This window comes from Scyliorhinus torazame, chromosome 4, assembly GCF_047496885.1.
Source record: "Scyliorhinus torazame isolate Kashiwa2021f chromosome 4, sScyTor2.1, whole genome shotgun sequence".
NCBI classification, from domain to species: Eukaryota; Metazoa; Chordata; class Chondrichthyes; order Carcharhiniformes; family Scyliorhinidae; genus Scyliorhinus; species Scyliorhinus torazame.
Window position 1 is genome coordinate 215,007,809 of NC_092710.1, and position 19,934 is coordinate 215,027,742.

Consider the following 19,934-nt stretch of genomic DNA (forward strand, 5'->3'; position numbering starts at 1 on the left):
TAATAATAATAATAATAATAATAATAATAATCTTTATTGGTGTCACAAGTAGGCTTGCAATACTGCAATGAGGTTACTGTGAAAATCCCCTAGTCTTGACACTGGCGCCTGTTCGGGTATACTGAGGGAGAATTCAGAATGTCCAATTCACCTAACAAGCACATCTTTCGGGACTTGCGTGAGGAAACCAGAACGCCCGGAGGAAACCCACGCTGGGAATCGAACCCAGGTCCCTGGTGCTGTGCTACTGTGCCGCCCATTATTTCAAATGTACTTCAATGGCTGTAAAGTGCATTGGAATATCCTAGAGTAATGAAAGATCCTATTTAAATGAAAGCTGTTTTTACTTTGTTTACATGAGCTGTAGCCTTAATTGCATGTGCTTCCTTGTTACCATATCCCATCATATCCCTTTCTTTCAACAACTTATCTTAACTATTGTTAATTTTGATGTGATTTCTGCTTCAAAAACACAGGATATGCATTCCACCGTCTCAACAATCAATGTAAAAATGTTTTTCCTATTTTTTTGATTCTAACTCTTTCATATTTTCTATGTTGCCTAGTTTATGGTCCCTCCATCACTGAAAATACTTTATTAATCTGTACTTACTAAAAAAATTTGTACCTCTTTCAAATCACTTCATAAACTTCTCAGTTGTAATAAATTCAGTGTACGTGAATGAATTAACAAACATTCATTTTCCCTGATCTGTCCAGCTGGAGGCACTTCAAATGAGAGGAAATACTACAGCAGTCTTTTATAAAAATAAACTATTACTTGGGGAAAGACAGTAGTTTCCTTGATGCTGCTGTGATATACATCAAACAGTTGCTCTTTGCGCTCCTTGGGGAATTATAATAGTGATGTTTTTATTTAATGTCAAACCAGATTTTAAAACTTTCAGTTTTGGCTCTTAAAATTTGATGAATATCGTTCAAATCATTTGCAATGCAGATTTCTGACTATGCAATTGTTATATACAACAAATCCATTGGTTGAACACTCTAGATTCTAACCATACTTGTTCCCATTTTGAAGTAGTCCTTGTACCAATGGATATCTCACCAATGGTGCAATTATTAAACAGTGGGTACTAGTTAATATTATTTGATATCAGGATTAATTTAATTAAAGGGATAAGATATGGCAACAGAATTTCAGGTCATGGTCTGCTCTTCCTGCTGCATATGGGAGACCAGGAACGTTTCCAATTCCCAGGAATGTGTACAGGAAGTGTCTCCAGCTCCTGGAAGCCCATGTTTCTGAGTTGGAGCGGCATTTGAGGACACAGTGGAGCATCCGCGAGGTGGAGAGGTGTCGTGGATAGCAATTACAGAGAGGTGATCACACCACAGGTTCAGACTCCATAGGCAAGAAGGAAATGAGTGACCACCAGACAGAGTTAGGCAGTACAAGAATCTCCGGTTATTCCCCTGCAAACAGATGTACAGTTTTGGATACTGTTGGAGGGGTGACCTTTTTTTTTGGGGGGGGGGGGGGTGTAGGAGGAGGAGAGAGATAGATAGAGGATGGGGGTTCAGACAGAGGTCACCGTACACGTTGGTACAAATGACATAGGTAAAAAGAGGGATGAGGTCCTGAAACGTGAATTTACGGAGTTAGGCAGAAGGTTAATAATCGGGATTATTTCCTGTGCCACAGGCGCGTGACTAGATAAATAAGAGGATACGTCAGATAAACTTGTGGCTAGAGGGATGGTGCAGGAGGGAGAGCTTTGGATCATTGGGATCACTTCTGGGTATAAGCATGATGGGGTGCACCTAACAGGAAGGATTGTTCATGCTACTGGAAAGGGTTTAAACGCTTTGGAAGGGGGATAGAATCCACAGTAATGTACAGTGGGTGAGAAGGTGGAGTAAAATATAGAGGATAAACCAGGCAAGCCCAGTGGGCAGAGCAGACAGGGGTATGATGAGGCACATGGGAGGATTGGTAGGCAAAACAGCATTTATTTCAATGCAAGGAGCCTGATGGGTAAGACTGATGAACTCAGTGTTGATCAGCACATGGAATTGTGACATTATTACAATTACAGATACTTGGTTGAAAGAAGGGCTGGAAGAGCTGAATGTCCCAGGGTATAGAAGTTTTACGCATGATAGAGGGGCAGGTAAAAGCGGAGGAATTGCATTATTAATTCGGGAGAACATCACGGCAGTGCTCAGTCTTATGATGTCTTAGTAGGTTCCTCAAATGAAGCCATATGGGTAGAACCTAGTAACAAAAAGGGGACAATCGCATTGCTGGGAGTGTGCTTTAGACAACCAAACAGTCAGGGAGAGATAAAAGGGCAGGTATGTAGGCGAATCTCAGAGAATTGTAAGAAAAATCAGGTAAAAATAGGAGGGGATTTCAAATTCCCTACTATTAACTGGGATAGTCAAAGTGTGAAAGCCTTAGAGGGGGTGGAATCCTTAAAATGCACCCAGGAGAGCTCTTTATACCAATACACAGAAAGTCCTACAAGGGAGGATCTAGTTTTAGGGAGTGAATCCTTTTATAAAAAAATTTTAAAAATGTGCAGCACGGTAGCACAGTGGTTAGCACAGTTGCTTCACAGTTCCAGGGTCCCAGGTTCAATTCCCTGCTTGGGTCACTGTCTGTGTGGAGTCTGCACGTTCTCCCCGTGTCTGCATGGGTTTCCTCTGGGTGCTCCGGTTTCCTCCCACAGTCCAAAGATGTGCAGGTTAGGTGGATTGGCTATGCTAAATTGCCCTTAGTGTCCAAAAAGTTTAAATGGGGGTTACTGGGTTACAGGGATAGGGTAGATATGTGGGCTTGAGTAGGGTGCACTTTGTAAGAGCCGGTGAAGACTTGATGGGCCGAATGAACATAAGAACTAGGAGCAGGAGTAGGCCATCTGGCTACTCGAGCCTGCTCCACCATTCAATGAGATCATGGCTGATCTTTTGTGGACTCCGCTCCACTTTCCGGCCTGAACACCATAACCCTTAATCCCTTTATTCTTCAAAAAACTATCTATCTTTATCTTAAAAACATTTAATGAAGGAGCCTCTACTGCTTCACTGGGCAAGGAATTCCATAGATTCACAACCCTTTGGGTGAAGAAGTTCCTCCTAAACTCAGTCCTAAATCTACTTCCCCTTATTTTGAGACTATGCTCCCTAGTTCTGCTTTCCCCCGCCAGTGGAAACAACCTGCCCGCATCTATCCTATCTATTCCCTTCAAAATTTTATATGTTTCTATAAGATCCCCCCCTCATCCTTCTAAATTCCAATGAGTACAGTCCCAGTCTACTCAACCTCTCCTCGTAATCCAACCCCTTCAGCTCTGGGATTAACCTAGTGAATCTCCTCTGCACACCCTCCAGTGCCAGTACATCCTTTCTCAAGTAAGGAGCCCAAAACTGAACACACTACTCCAGGTGTGGCCTCACTAACACCTTATACAATGGCCAACTTCTGCACTGTAAATTCTATGATTCTATTCCAAATTTATTCAAACCGATACAAAACATAGATAATCCAGGGAACACACTCCCCAACTCACAGCTTTATCGTGTCTACAAATATTCACCCTTTTTCACCCCGTGCCCTCCACAGCTCTTCAAACGTAGCCACAAACAGTCCCCACCATATTTCAAAGCCCTCCCGCGGAACCCCTCAGTTCATAAACTATATTTTCTCCAACCGGAGGCAATCCGATAGATCACCTATCCATATAGCTCACCGGCCTGTAGTTCCCTGGATTATCCTTGCTATCCTTCTTAAACAGAGGAACAACGTTGGCTATTCTCCAGTCCTCCGGGACATCACCTGAAGACAGTGAGGATCCAAAGATTTCTGTCAAGGCCTCAGCAATTTCCTCTCTAGCCTCCCTCAGTATTCAGGGGTAGATCCCATCAGGCCCTGGGGACTTATCTACCTTAATATTTTTCAAGGCGCCCAACATCTCGTCTTTTTGGACCTCAATGTGACCCAGGCTATCTACACACCCTTCTCCAGACTTAACATCCGCCAATTCCTTCTCTTTGGTGAATACTGATGCAAAGTATTCATTTAGTACCTCACCCATTTCCTCTGGCTCCACACACAGATTCCCATGCCTATCCTTCAGTGGGCCAACCCTTTCCCTGACTACCCTCTTGCTTTTTATGTACGTGTAGAAAGCCTTGGGATTTTCCTTAACCCTATTTGCCAATGACTTGTCGTGACCCCTTCTAACCCTCCTGACTCCTTGCTTAAGTTCCTTCCTACTTTCCTTTTATTTTACACAGGCTTCGTCTGTTCCCAGCCTTCTAGCCCTGACAAATGCCTCCTTTTTCTTTTTAACGAGGCCTACAATATCTCTTGTTATCCAAGGTTCCTGAAATTTGCCGTATTTATCCTCCTTTCGCACAGGAACATGCCGGTCCTGAATTCCTTTCAACTGACATTTGAAAGCCTCCCACATGTCAGATGTTGATTTACCCTCAAACATCCACCCTCAATCTAGGTTCTTCAGTTCCTGCCTAGTATTGTTATAATTAGCCTTCCCCCTTTTTAGCACATTCACCCTAGGACCACTCTTATCCTTGTCCAACAGCACTTTAAAACTTACTGAATTGTGGTCACTGTTGCCGAAATGCTCCCCTACTGAAACTTCTACCACCTGGCCGGGCTCATTCCCCAATACCAGGTCCAGTACAGCCCCTTCCCTAGTTGGACTACCTACATATTGTTTTAAGAAGCCCTCTGGATGCTCCTTACAAACTCTGCCCCGTCTAAGCCCCTAGCACTAAGTGAGTCCCAGTCAATATTGGGGAAGTTGAAGTCTCCCATCACAACAACACTGTTGTTTTTACTTGTTTCCAAATCTGTCTACCTATCTGCTCCAGTACTGTGTGCAGTTCTCGTCACCACACTATAGAAAGGAAATGATTGCACTGGAGAGGGTGCAGGGGAAATTTAGCAGGATGTTGCTTAGGCTGGAGTGTTTCAGCTGTCAAGAGAGACTGTGTAGGCTGGGACTATACTCATTGGAATTAAGAAGAATGGGAAAAGGGGATCTGATGGAAACATAAAATCATGAAGGGAATAGTTAGAACATAGAACATTACAGGTCCTTCAGCCCTCAATGTTGCGCCGACCTGTGAAACCACTCTAAAGCCCATCTACTCTATTCCCTTATCGTCCATATGTCTATCCAATGACCATTTGAATGCTCTTAGTGTTGGCGAGTCCACTGCTGTTGCAGGCAGGGCATTCCACGCCCTTACTACTCTCTGAGCAAAGAATCTACCTCTGACATCTGTCTTGTATCTATCTCCCCTCAACTTAAAACTATGTCCCCTCGTGCTAGACATCACCATCCGAGGAAAAAGGCTCTCGCTGTCCACCTTATCCAATCCTCTGATCATCTTGTATGCCTCAATTAAGTCACCTCTTAACCTTCTTCTCTCTCACGAAAACAGCCTCAAGTCCCTCAGCCTTTCCTCATAAGATCTTCCCTCCATACCAGGCAACATTCTGGTAAATCTCCTCTGCACCCTTTCCAATGCTTCCACATCCTTCCTATAATGCGGCGACCAGAATTGCACGCAATACTCCAAATGCGGCCGCACCAGTGTTTTGTACAGCTGCAACATGACCTCATGGCTCCGAAACTCAATCCATCTACCAATAAAAGCTAACACGCCGTGCGCCTTCTTAACAACCCTCTCAACCTGGGTGGCAACTTTCAGGGATCTATGTACATGGACACCGAGATCTCTCTGCTCATCCACACTGCCAAGAATCTTACCATTAGCCCAGTACTCTGTCTTCCTGTTATTCCTTCCAAAATGAATCACCTCACACTTTTCTGCAATTAACTCCATTTGCCACCTCTCAGCCCAGGGCTGCAGATTATCTATGTCCCTCTGTAACTTGTAACATCCTTCCGCACAGTCCACAACTCCACCGACTTTAGTGTCATCTGCAAATTTACTCACCCATCCTTCTATGCTCTCGTCCAGGTCATTTATAAAAATGACAAACAGCAGTGGCCCCAAAACAGATCCTTGTGGTACACCACTAGTAACTGGATTCCAGTCTGAACATTTCCCATCAACCACCACCCTTTGTCTTCTTCCAGCTAGCCAATTTCTGATCCAAACTGCTAAATATCCCTGAATCCCATGCCTCCCTATTTTCTGCAGTAGCCGACCGTGGGGAACCTAATCAAACGCTTTACTGAAATCCATATACACTACATCAACTGCTTTACCCTCATCCACCTGTTTGGTCACCTTCTCAAAGAGCTCAATAAGGTTTGTGAGGCACGACCTACCCTTCACAAAACCGTGTTGACTATCTCTAATCAAATTATTCCTTTCCAGATGATTATACATCCTATCTCTTATAAACCTTTCCAAGATTTTGCCCACAGCAGAAGTAAGGCTCACTGGTCTATAGTTACCGGGGTTGTCTCTACTCCCCTTCTTGAACAAGGGGACAACATTTGCTATCCTCCAGTCTTCTGGCACTATTTCTGTCGACAAGGATGACTTGAAGATCAAAGCCAAAGGCTCAGCAATCTCCTCTCTAGCTTCCCAGAGAATCCTAGGATAAATCCCATCCGGCCCAGGGGACTTTTCTATTTTCACACTTTCCAGAATTGCCAACACCTCCTCCTTATGAACCTCAAGCCCTTCTAGTCTAGTAGCCTGAATCTCAGTATTCTCCTCGACAACATTGTCTTTTTCCTGTGTGAATACTGACAAAAAATATTCATTTAGCGCCTCTCCTATCTCCTCGGACTCCAAGCACAACTTCCCACTACTGTCCTTGTCTGGCCCTACTCATACCCTAGCCATTCGTTTATTCCTGACATATCTATAGAAAGCTTTAGGGTTATCCTTGATGCTACCTGCCAAAGACTTCTCATGTCCCTCCTGGCTCCTCTTAGCTCTCTCTTTAGGTCCTTCCTAGTTAACTTGTAACTCTCGAACGCCCTAACTGAACGTTCATGTCTCATCTTTACATAAGCCTACTTCTTCCTCTTGACAAGTGTTTCGACTGCTTTAGTAAACCACGGTTCCCTCGCTCGACCACTTCCTCCCTGCCTGACAGGTACATACTTATCAAGGACACGCAGTAGCTGTTCCTTGAACAAGCTCCACATTTCCATTGTGCCTATCCACTGCAGTTTTCCTCCCCATCCGATGCATTCTAAGTCTTGCCTCATCGCATCATAATTGCCTTTCCCCCAGATATAACTCTTGCCCTGCGGTATATACCTATCCCTTTCCATCACTAAAGTAAACGTAATCGAATTGTGGTCACTATCACCAAAGTGCTCACCTACCTCCAAATCTAACACCTGTCCTGGTTCATTACCCAGTACCAAATCCAATATGGCCTCGCCTCTCGTTGACCTATCTACATAGTGTGTCAGGAAACCCTCCTGACACATTGGACAAAAACAGACCCATCTAAAGGACTCGAACTATAGTGTTTCCAGTCAATATTTGGGAAGTTAAAGTCCCCCATTACAAGTACCCTGTTGCTTTCACTCCTATCCAGAATCATCTTTGCAATCCTTTCCTCTACATCTCTGGAACTTTTCGAAGTCCTATAGAAAACCCCTAACAGGGTGACCTCTCCTTTCCTGTTTCTAACCTCAGCCCATACTACCTCATTCGACGAGTCCTCATCAAACGTCCTTTCTGCCACCATAATACTGTCCTTGACTAACAATGCCACTCCTCCCCTTCAGTGTCACTTGACAACAGCTCCTCCACAAACCACCTTCAAGTTAGGGTGAGCACACGGACGTATGCAAATTTCCCCCACAGCCACCAATCAGCAGCTCCGCTCTACTGCCCTCTGCTGGATGCTTGTCTTCACTTGAACAGCTAGGGTCTCTTGCTCAGGTACACCTTCAAGTTAGGGTGAGCACACAGATGTATGCAAATTTCCCCCGCAACAGCCAATCAGCAGCTCCGCTCTACTGCCCTCTGCTGGATGCTTGTCTTCACTTGAACAGCCAGGGTCTCTTGCTCAGATAGTCAAGGTAGTACTAAGAAGCATTGCCTCAAATAAGGGGGTGCAGATTTAGGAGTGGATTGAGGAGAAACCTCTTCACCTAAAGGGTTGTAAATCTATGGAACGCCCTGCCCAGTGAAGCAGTTGAGGCTACCTCGTTGGATGTTTTTAAGGCAAAGAGAGATAGATTTTTGAACAGTAAAGGAATTAAGGGATGTGGTGAGCTGAGTCCACAAATAGATCAGCCATGATCTTACTGAATGGTGGAGCAGGCTTGAGGGGCCAGATGGCCTACGCCTGCTCCTAGTTTTTATGTTCTTCTGTTTTCCCTGGAGCAGAAAAGGCTGAGAGGGGACCTGATTGAGGTGTATAAATCATGAGGGGCATAGATAGGGTGGATAGGAAGGTACTTTTCTTTTTTGTGGAGGGGTCAATAACCAATGGGTGTAGATTTATGGTAATGGGCAGGAGGTTTAGAGGAGATGTGAGGGGAAACCTTTTCACCTAGAGGGTGGTTGGAATGGGGAATTCACTGCCTGAAAGGGTGGTAGAGGTGGGAACCCTCACAACATTTAAAAAGTATTTAGATGAGCACTTGAAATGCCATTGCATACAAGGCTATGGGCCAAGTGCTGGAAAATGGGATTAGAATAGTTAGGTGTTTGATGGCCGGTGCGGACGGGATAGGCTAAGGGCCTCTTTCCGTGCTGTAAAACTCGTATGACTCTCTAATTTGAAGTCTGTATCTGCTTACAGTAACGCAGAATTGGCATCATCACTTGGGCCAAGCAAACCTCTATTTGCATGCTGGAAAATACACCGTTATGTTCAAGAGCCATCCAAATACTAGTTAGAATTGAATGTTAATTTAAAATATCCAAGGGAACAGTCAGATTTGTGTAACATTTTAAAAGGTTACATTTTTATCTGAAATTTTCAGGTGGTTTCAAAGTACACTGCAAAGATGAGGAGGTACAGGCGGCATGAAGATTTTGCTGAAGGCTATATCAAATTTTTGGTTATTGAGACTAGTAGGTTTAAATACCATTCTAATTTCTGTTCATGAGTAACCATTAAAAACTATATTGGTAGCAAGTTTCCGCAAACACAGGAGGGCTTTTGGCATTCTTAACTGAAGATCAGTGAAGAAAATCGCAGCCCCTCCATGAGTGAAATATACACTGTTGCCAGGATTTCTGTAGCTCCTCTGCGGAAATTACAGTGGATGAATGGGAACCCCCCCTGGCGAAAACCTGGCAAAAGCTGGTTATTTGGGCTCTACCTTTTCACCTTTACAGAACTTTAAGGTGTTTACTGCAAGGAATCTCCCAGTATTACCCTTTGAGTAATATATAGAGGTCTTCAGAATGTGAATTAATATAATGTAATAAAGTGCATTAGAAGTCTTAAAGTGTATAATTGTCTGATTTTGTTTTTATAGAGAGTACCACGTACAGGTTGGGTGTATAGAAATGTGGAAGGGCCAGAGAGCGTTTCTGATCACATGTACAGGATGGCTGTTATGGCACTGTTAACTGAAGATCAAAAACTCAACAAAGACAGGTCTAGTATATCAGAAACTTGTCCTCAATGTGTCATTTAATTAAACCGAATGAAATACCTGTACAAAGTTTTAAAGTTTATTTGTTAGTTAACGTTCTGCAGTTTTCCATTTTTATCAAACCAGCAATGCTTACCATTTATTTATGCTTCACTTAGCATAAATAACAGCAAAATTAGATCAGTTATTAAGACATTAAAAGATTTTTGAATTAAGATTAGAACATTGTATTTTCCATCTTTTCACAAACCATTCAGTTTTATGACAGTGGGTGGAATTCTCCCAGGCCTTCGCCGACTGGTTTGATGGTGGGCTTGGTGGAGAAAATGGTGCAGGCCCAGAAATGACTTTCTTGCCGGTGTGAATTTACAGCGGAATGTTCTGCTGGTGCCCACCATGGTGAGTCAGAAAATGTGCCAGAGGCCAGCGTGAACCTTATTTGTATCCTGTTAATAGGCTGCAAATGAAGGCCCGACCCCGCCTGACTCAATGCTGCCAGATATAAAATATATTGGTGTATATATTTGGAATAATATGGCTATGCTGATTTCGGGACTCACTTGAACAATGCTGGGTATATGTCCGGAGATCAGGATGGAGGCCAAAGGCAACCCTGGACCCTTGAACACCACAGCAGTGGGTCGGGGTGCATCTGCAGGTGATCCTCCCAGATTTGGTGTCCTGGAGGGGGTCCATCTTCTAGTCTCAATTTTGTTCTTGTTCTTGGAAATCCATCTTTGGTCTCAGGAGGTCCACCTTTTGTTCTTCAATAGTAGATCTGTGATGTTGGGCACGGTTTCAATATGGCACCCAGGCACGACGGTAGACTACTCGCCATCCAGGCCTGCCCCGCCACTGAATACGCCGTAAAAAACATGGCTGCATAATTAATGAGGTCGGGGCCGGATGTTTTCCTGCCAGCCTCTGCCATGAGAAGCATTTCACGTTCCTACCCCACCACGGCATTTAGTCTCAGAATGGGAGGATTTCGCCCAGTGTTTTTGCATGTTGGTAAACTGCATGCCCAGCTACTGCTAACCAATATTTATGAAACAGGATGGCATTGTCTTTGTTGAGTTCTAACCACTACTGAGCCATAATTATCCTGAAGACAGATAATTTGAGGATGCCACTTTTTCATAAAAACAGGTTCCTAAATAGCTAGAATGCAGTAAAATGTAGCAGTGATTGGTGTATGAAGATAAAAACGGCTCCCGTTATTTGTGTACAAAATGACCAGTGGCAGCTGTGCTCGGAGGACTGTCTTTCCTGATGTTAGTGATGCCTATCTCAGACAGCCAGGGTTTTACAGAGGAGACTTTTACAAGAATATTAATTTTAAAACTAAAACTGAGACTTTACAATGGAAATTGTGAATAATCAATGTTCTTGTTAAGTTATTTTATACTTCTATAATTTTATGAAGTCTAACTTGCATTGAGGACCATAAAGAGGAATTTGTGAATATTTGCAGCTTGCTTGATGCTTTATTTAGGTGGCAAAGCGTTTCTTCTCATCTCTATTCTAATTAAGACGATATGCTTTTCCTTTGCAGATGCATAAAATTAGCGTTGGTTCACGATATGGCGGAATGCATTGTAGGTGATATAATACCAGCAGACAACATCAGTAAAGAGGAAAAGCACAGGAGAGAAGAAGTAGGTTCTGAGTTTCTCAGGTAGATTTCTTATAGTGGGGACCGCGTATGGAGTGTGGGTCTGGGAAGATTGCTGGGATCCAGGAGTACTGGTGGAGGGAAATCCTGGGTTGTGAGCATACCGACCAGAAGAATACCCAAGCCTGATGGTGGTGGGAAGATAGTGTTGGAGCAGGTAAATAGAAAGTGGGAGCATGGAACAGGCTTGCTGGGCGTGGGAGTGCTGAGGTGGACCCTGGGGCTGGGAGGAAGACTGTTGGATGTTGCCTGAAAAAAATGCATCGAAGGAGATTTTCTCTGGTGAAATGTATGGGGAAACTATGTATCTCAGTTTGGAGTGGGGCGGGGGTGCTAAAAATGAGAAAAGATAACCAGAGCAAGCAGGGAAGATACAGGTTCTTGGGACAAAGTACGTGGTGAAGGAAGAATCAATTCCTTTCACGCCCTGGGGGTGGCGTGATTATGCCAGCAATGAAAACCTTTCGCATATGAAATCGGTTGAATCTCAGTTTTAAAAATTGTCCAATAATTGTAACTGCCATCTGATAGTATGCCTTTGCTGCAATGATTTAGAATGTGGGAGCATGGAGCAGGCTTGCTGAGTGGAATGCTGCTGCGATGGACATTGGGGTTGGGAGGAAAGCTGTTGGATGTTGCCTAAACAAAACACATCCAAGGCGATTTTCTCTACCCTATCAAATGGTAATTTAAGTACCTCAACCGTCCAAGACTCAAACATCTGTATCTTTCCTGCTTGTTCCTGTTGTCTTTTGCCATTTTTAGTCCCCCCCCCCCCCCCACCACCCACCCCAACTCCAAACTGAGCCACATAGCTTCCTCTCACAGGGACAGGGCAAGGCCTAGGTAGGGTGATCTTGGTAGAGTTGGTGCCTTCTTCTGCACTGCAGGGATTCCATAGGAGCTAATATTCACTACAAGCCCACAGACGTCCACATCTTGTCTCCATTTCCTTACAACATGCATCTTGTAAGGATACTAGCCATTCTCCCACTTTCTCCATCTCCCTTACATCTATTCGGACGATGCAATTTTCCATACTAGTACTTCTAACTTGTCATCTCTTTTCCCTCAACCAAGGATTATTCTGCTCCCCCATCTTGGTTGACAGAGCCCTCCACCGTGTCTATTCTGTATTTCTGCTCTCAACCCCCCTTCCTGAATTATTAGCAGTTTCTATTTGTCCCCCTCTTCAATCCCACCAGGCTCCATATTCCACAGATCGTCCTCTGCCATATCCACTACCTCCAGTTCAATACTATCACCAAACATTTCTTTCAGCTTTCCAAAGGCACTGCTCCCTCTGTAACACCCTGGTCCATTCAGCAGTAAACCCCAACGTCCCTTCCCTTTCCTATGACGCTTTTCCATGCAAACACAGCTGATGCACCACCTGCCCTTTTACCTCCTCTCTTCTCAAAATCTAAGGCCCAAAACACTCCTTCCAAGTGAGACACTGATTTACTTTACTTCTTTCAATTTACTGTATTTGCTGTTCACGATGGGGCATCCCTACATTGGGAGCACCAATTGCAGACCTTTAATTCTTCATCTTGATCCCACAATGATCGTTCTGTCCTTGGCCGCTGTAGTGTTCTAATGAAACTCAACACTAGCACAAGGAACAGCACCTCCTATTTCAACATTGCACTTTGCAGCCTTCTGAATTCAACATAGAGTTCAACATTTTAATCATAACCTCTGCCCCCATTTTTCTTTTGTTCGCTTTTTTCTTGTTTCTTAATTCCCTTACTTTGCGTTCAGACGACTGCTACCCTGCCATTCACACCTCGTCTAGACACATCTATCAATTCTTTACTTGTCCCATTGCCATTCCCTTTGGCTTTTAAATCAGAGAACCTTGTCATTTAATCTGTCCTGCCCTCCACCATATCACAGACCTTCCCTTTTATTCTTCTTTCTCCCTTTCCCTCTTTCACTTGCTCAAAACCTAATGCATTGATAACTTTTCTCAGTTCTGATGAAGTCACGGACATGAAACATTAACTCTGTTTCTGTCCAAAGATGCTGCTTGACCTGAATATTTCCAGTATTTTCTGCTTTTACTTCAAATTTACAGTATCTGCAGTATTTTGCTTTTGTCCTACCAACCTTCTCCGTGTGTCCCCAAACAATAGTAAAATATAAGTGGGCATTGTTTAGTAAAGATGGAAGAGAGCAGAGAAACAAACCAGTCACCAAGAGGGTGAAAGAACACAACAGAGACCCACACAGATGCCGCAGGCGAGAAAATTAAGCGAAATTGCCACCTGCAAATATAGTGCATTCAGAAACAAAAAGTGCTGGAGATTTGGTGGCATAGGGATATTATCATTGGACCTGTAATCTAGAGGCCCATAACAGCTGGTGGAATTTGAATTCAATTAGTTAACCTGGAATATAAAACTAGTCTCCGTAATTGCGACCATGACAACTATCATCGATTGTAGTAAAAGCCCACCTGGTTCACTAAAGTCCTTTCAGGAATGAAACCTGACACCCTTACTACTTGTGTCTCCAGACCCACAGCAATGTGGTTGACCCTTAACTGCTCTCTGGAATGGCCTAACCAGCCACTAAGTTCAAGGGCAATTAGGGATTGGCAACATATCACCCAAATATCATGAAAGAATAATTTTTTTAAAAACACCATTCCAAAAGGGAAAATGTCAACATTGCCTTGTGCTGAAGAACACATTTTATTGTTTTCTTTGGCAAATAGACCCTGATTTTAAAAACTGTTCTCCTTTCTTGCAGGAAGCTATGAAACATTTAATTGGACTGTTAAGTGATGATGTAGGCAAAGAGGTACTGGGGCTCTGGGAGGTGAGTTAAATAAAATAGTTTTTATAATTATGATTTTATAATGGGTGCAGTGAGGAAAATGGCTTCCTTTGATAACATTGGTTTTCTCATGGGCTGTTGTTACATATTGTGCTTGTACTGATTTTCTTTTTAAATTAATCTTAGTAATTCTTATATATCCTATCAACCAGAGAGTGCCTTTAATCTGCCCCATATCAATGTAAATGTATCAAACAGAGAATCCTTGGGCCTGGAACTCTGGCTTACTGGAGTATTTCACACTTTAACACCACTTCTTTCCATTGTGTTCAGGCCTTGTATGTCTCTCATTTCTTACTGATCAGAGCTGGACTAGGTATTAAAGGTGCGGTCTGACTATAGCACTACAAAGTTGGATCATTGCCTCTTCTGATTTGTATTCTACTGTTTTGATTATATAGTTAACAGGAATACCTATTGAGGGGAGGCTGGGGGGGTATGTGTGTGGTTACAGGCATGATGGGAAACAGTGTACAGAGGACCTTAAGGCGCCGTAGTGTGGCGACTTGGGGCTTTTCACAGTAACTTCATTGCAGTGTTAATGTAAGCCTACTTGTGACAATAATAAAGATTATTTTTATTATTAGAATGGCTGAGGTGGGGCAGTAGTCAATGCCTCGTGGTCGCATGGGGAAACTTTAGTGAGGGAGAAATATTTGCCGCCCATAAGACAGTTTGCTGTCAGCAGCTAATTGTCATATATAATACTTGATGAGATCATGGATGGCAAAGGCTTTATTCATGAAGGACCAAATATTCTGACAGGTGCGATGGAGCGAGGTTGGGATGTGAGAACTGCCAGCAGGGACAGAGGTGTGGTCAAGGTGTGTCTGACGACACTGCACTCACCTTGGAGCCCATAGGCTAGAGAAGGAATCATCATTTTGCAGCTTGTACTGAACATAATTCTGCATCCCTTGAAAATAAACACGTTTGTTGGAAGTGAGAACAGGATTCGAAATTTTTTTTTTTTTTTTTTTAAAGAGTACCCAATTACTTTTTGTTTACCAATTAAGGTGCAATTTAGCATGGGTGCTGCCACCCCCTCTACTTCCACTGGCCTTGCAACTAACTCCCCCATGGGGAGGGAGCCATGTCAGCGCCCACTGACACCTTGGCTGCTGGTGTGGAGGTGAGGGGGCACCCGTGTGGCCGGAAGGCTGAGAAGAAGCCCAATTGGGTGATTCACCAGCGGTCAGGTTTGGATCCTTCTGAACCTCTGACTCTGACTGACCCAGTGCTCCTGACCCAGGTGCAGCCGTTATACCCCACCATCACCCAGCAAAACCGTCATGCCTGGTGCCATTTCGCCATCAGGTGCCGGGCCCGGCGACACTTCTGCGCAGTCCCCTGTGGGTGGCGGTAGTGAACCAGAGGGTGCTCTGTCCCAGCCACAAATTCTGGAGAGAAGCATTGAGGGACAAGGAGTCATCCTGGGGGAGCCTCTGGAGATGGAGGTCTCCCCAGTGTGAGATCCTCTCCCCCGCATCACTCCAGGTTCATTCCCATCGATGTCACACCCAGTCCCCGAAAGAAAAGAGGCAGTGGGATAGTGAGGAAATACCAGCAGCTGCCGCTGCCCCCCCCGCCCGAACAGGGTGCTTCAGGGTTGGATGGGATTCTTGCGGGCCCGTTCCACCCATTGCAATTTAGCACCCCAGACTTGTTCAATTTCTCAAGGGAGGGGGCAGCGATAACCTCCTGCTTCTTAGGTTCTCAGCGGGTTATAGTTTGGAAGACATTCTGCCCCAACCGCTGTCTCTGGGCACCTCTGCCAGCATCCCGGACCTGTTTCCGGAGTTATTTTCGGGGCCTTCCGGTGACCAGGTGGTGGGGGTGGAACAGGCATCTGGACCACCGCCTCCCACTGGCCTGGGTTCCCGGGAGGAGCTTGAGGAGATCCTGCCTGTTGATGATCCTGGTGGCGGGATCAAGGCAGGCCCTGGGTTGGTTGGTCGGTTCGTGTCGCCTGCCAAACTCAGTGTAGTGGAGGATTCGGGCATGGAGGGCTGTCATCCGTCCAGTGTCGGGAGCGGAGGGTGCACATGAGGCTCTACAATGGGGTGCAGGGCTCACTTGTACCTGACACTGTGTAGACCCTCATCCCTTCTGCGAGACCCCTGGAATCTGGCACATCATAATTGAAGGTTCTTTTGCTTCTCTGCCTCTGTAGATAGTTCAGGCAGTGTCCTATTGTTTTCCCCCCCCCCCTTCCTTTCCCTTCTGTTGGTACAGAGGGGAGGGTATCTGGTTTCTCCAGCACAAAATTTAGTGCTTATACCATTTGTTTTTTTTTCTTATACAACTGTTTTAATAATCAGAGTATCCTACCCCCCCTCCCGAGTGTTTGTATCATTTGGCCTTGTATATATTTTTTACTGTTTTAAATAAAGATGTGGCCAATCCACCTCACCTGCACATCTTTTTGGGTTGTGGGGGTGAAACCCACGCGGACACGAGAGAATGTGCAAACTCCACACGGATAGTGACCCAGGGCCGGGATTTGAACCCGGGTCGTCAGCGCCATAGGCAGCAGTGATAACCACTGCGCCGCCCTTGATGAGGACAGCATTGATTGAGCTGGATGTCCTTCACTGTTTAATAGCCTGTTGTTATTCACTACCTCCCACATAATAATTGGACACTTGGGAAATAAATTGGAATACTGCCAGTGTATTTGGAGAGAAAAAGGTCTGCCTGTGAGAATACCTTTCAAGTTCAGTACATCTCAAAGCATTTCATAGTTGTTGGAAGTGTAGTCCCTGACCTGATATAGGAAACCGGTGTCAAAATCTAAAATTGCAATGAGATAAATGATCAGATCTGTTATTTGCAGGATAAAGATTGGCCAATATATTGAAAAAACTCAATGCTTTTGGGATCTTTTACATCCACTTGAGGGCAGGAAGGATTTCAGTTTAAGATCTCATCCAGAAAACAGCGCATCTGCCAATTTATAACTTTCTCGGTTCTGCGCTGAAAGGTCAGCCTAGATTGTGCTCTAGTCTTGTGTGGGGCTTAAATCAAGGCTGATGTCATATGCCAGTACTGCTACTTAAAGGAATTAAGTTTAGGGCAAAGAAAAAAAGGTGATGTCAAGATTGCTTAACCATTTAGCAACAGATCCACAGAATTAAGTGAACATCAGTTAGTTGTGATGAATTGTGGACTTGTACACAGCAATGTATCCCAGATTTTGTGCTCATGCTCGTTATAAAATGACTGTCATGTGAGACCTTATGGAAAATTTCATCCATGGATATGCCCTCTTACCTTTGCTATGCTATGCCATATTATCAGTCTGCAAGTAGGGGAAAGTATTTTTATTTGAATATAACTTTTTCTAGGAATATGAAAACCAGTCAAGTGCTGAAGCCAAATACGTGAAAGAACTGGATCGGTTTGAAATGATTATGCAAGCTTTTGAATATGAACAGCTGGAACAAAAGCCTGGTCGACTGCAGGAGTTTTACGATTCAACAAAAGGTTAATGTTATTCTTGTCCTATTTTAAGTGAGGCAATAAGTGAGTGACGCAACCCCTCATTTTTTAAAAATATGATTGCACAAGACCTTTTTAAGCCATATACTTGTTCCCTATGTGGAAATGCAGGCAGTTAATTGAGTGCTGAACAATTCAATGGCACATATTTTCAAGTTATGGTTGAAAGGTTTGGGCAGCACGGTAGCATTGTGGATAGCACAATTGCTTCACAGCTCCAGGGTCCCAGGTTCGATTCCAGCTTGGGTCACTGTCTGTGTGGAGTCTGCACATCCTCCCCGTGTGTGCGTGGGTTTCCTCCGGGTGCTCCGGTTTCCTCCCACAGTCCAAAGATGTGCAGGTTAGGTGGATTGGCCATGATAAATTGCCCTTAGTGTCCAAAATTGCCCTTAGTATTGGGTGGGGTTACTGGGTTATGGGGATAGGGTGGCGGTGTTGACCTTGGGTAGGGTGCTCTTTCCAAGAGCCGGTGCAGACTTGATGGGCCGAATGGCCTCCTTCTGCACTGTAAATTCTATGATAATCTATGAAAGCACTTAAGGTAGCTCAACCCATTCGAACACATTGTGAACTGAATGCCTGAACCTGTAGCCACTGTAGCATTATTCTTAAAACCTGGAAGGAAAACCTAATTCTCATTACCTACCTCGTCGAACACTTATTGAAGGCTGGTGTCTTTCCAGACTAATATTGTGAAGTGTGCAAAGCAGGAACATTCACTGTACTATTCCTAAGTGAATACAGTTTTAGGTGATGTTCTGCTGAATAAGTGGGATTATCATACCATATTCCAAGTCATGTTTAAAAGAAAATCATTATATAACTAGCTTGATAAGTCGTGTTTATTTTATTGTTGCTTTCTTGTATTAAGATGACCTTGTATCTTACAGGAAACTTTCATCACCCTGAAATTCTTCAACTGGTAGCGACTTTAAATGCAGAAAGAAACTCCATACAAACAAAACCTAGCATCTCAGACACACCATCTTCTTGGAAGAGTGAGCCGAACATATTGCCTCAAAGCACAAAACTCTAGGACAGCATTATGGATTAAAAGATAAATGTGTTTTCTAAATTTATCAATCTTCATTTTAAGCTAACTTTGTGACTTCCAGCATGTGGAGAATGTATTTCCTTAGACAAAAGTGAAAATTCTAAATTTCAAGGCTACTTTTTCTAATCAAGAAAACGCTCAATCTCTTTACAGGTGAAATAGGCATGAAGTCGCTGGTGTGAGTATCGACCCTTCTTCATGTGGTCTAAATTAGATTTGGGCCTTGCTTGGAATACAGGAATGTAGTGGATTGAAAATTTGTGACTGAGCAAATCATTTGTAAAAAGAGGGATCTACCTGGTGGGCGGCAGTATGAGGCTCACAAAAATGTGTTTTTTGAATGGCTTCTACCTATTTGAACTTGAGAATTAGAGATGGGATCTGACAATGAGCATAGTTTTCACTGGGGAAGCTAACATTTGAAAATTGTCCCAATAGCTGTTAGGAGAACATTGTCATTTAATGATTTAATAAACTATACATGTAGAATACTTGAGTATTTACAGGGCTATGTACAACAAAACCTTAATTGTTTGAAGGTTTTCATGGTGAGAGCAGTAAATTTGAGTAAGACTATTCTACAGCTACAGTTAAAATCTGCTCTGAAAACAAGTTTGTTACTGTACAAGTTCTTTTAAAGAACTGGTTAGTGGGCAACACGGTGGCACGTTGGTTAGCACTGCTGCCTCACGGCGCTGAGGTCCAAGGTTCGATCCCGGCCCTGGGTCACTGTCTGTGTGGAATTTACACATTTCCCCCGTGTTTGCGAGGGTTTCACCCCCACAACTCAAAAGATGTGCAGGCTAGGTGGATTGTCCATGCTAAATTGCCCCTTAATTGCAAAAATGAATTGGGAACTCTAAATTTATTTAAAAAGAATTGGTTAGCTAGTCTTTGTTTTGGGCAGTGTACTCTGCCCATCGTCTGAAGGCATAACTGCAGTGGATAAGAGATGTGCTGTAAGATCCCACCCATATTCCCATCCTCCACTATTTATAACTACCTCTTTCATTTATTTCAGTCATTCCTCTAGCCGCCAGAGTACGCTGCCCAAACATGGCAGTTCTTTTAAGGGACTCTTAAGGTAACAACCAAAATTGTGTGGTGTAACACACATCTCTTTCTCAATGTTAAATAATATCAGATGGCTCTATAAACTGCTACAATAAAACCCTATGAATTTCAGCTTCAATCATCTTGTTTTTCTTTTTTTTTTAAAAACTGATGGCTTCAGTTTAACTTGGGTTTCTGATGGTGCTAAATTAAACGCAGCAGACTCTCAACTTGTATTGAAAGAATGCAAGTC

At 43.7% G+C, this 19,934-nt stretch overlaps 1 protein-coding gene across 2 annotated transcripts in view; it reads left to right on the forward strand.

Annotated features, from left to right (window-relative positions):
• hddc2 (HD domain containing 2) overlaps positions 1-19,820 on the forward strand; it is a 23,334-nt gene extending 3,514 nt beyond the window's left edge. For both annotated transcript variants that reach the window (XM_072499268.1, XM_072499266.1), the window contains exons 2-6: positions 9,435-9,556; positions 11,110-11,212; positions 13,987-14,055; positions 17,421-17,559; positions 18,465-19,820. In XM_072499268.1, the coding sequence (XP_072355369.1) occupies positions 9,435-9,556; positions 11,110-11,212; positions 13,987-14,055; positions 17,421-17,559; positions 18,465-18,610 (579 nt within the window). In that variant the 3' untranslated portion in view covers positions 18,611-19,820. The remainder of the gene's footprint in view (positions 1-9,434; positions 9,557-11,109; positions 11,213-13,986; positions 14,056-17,420; positions 17,560-18,464) is intronic.
• Positions 19,821-19,934: the final 114 nt, after the last annotated feature.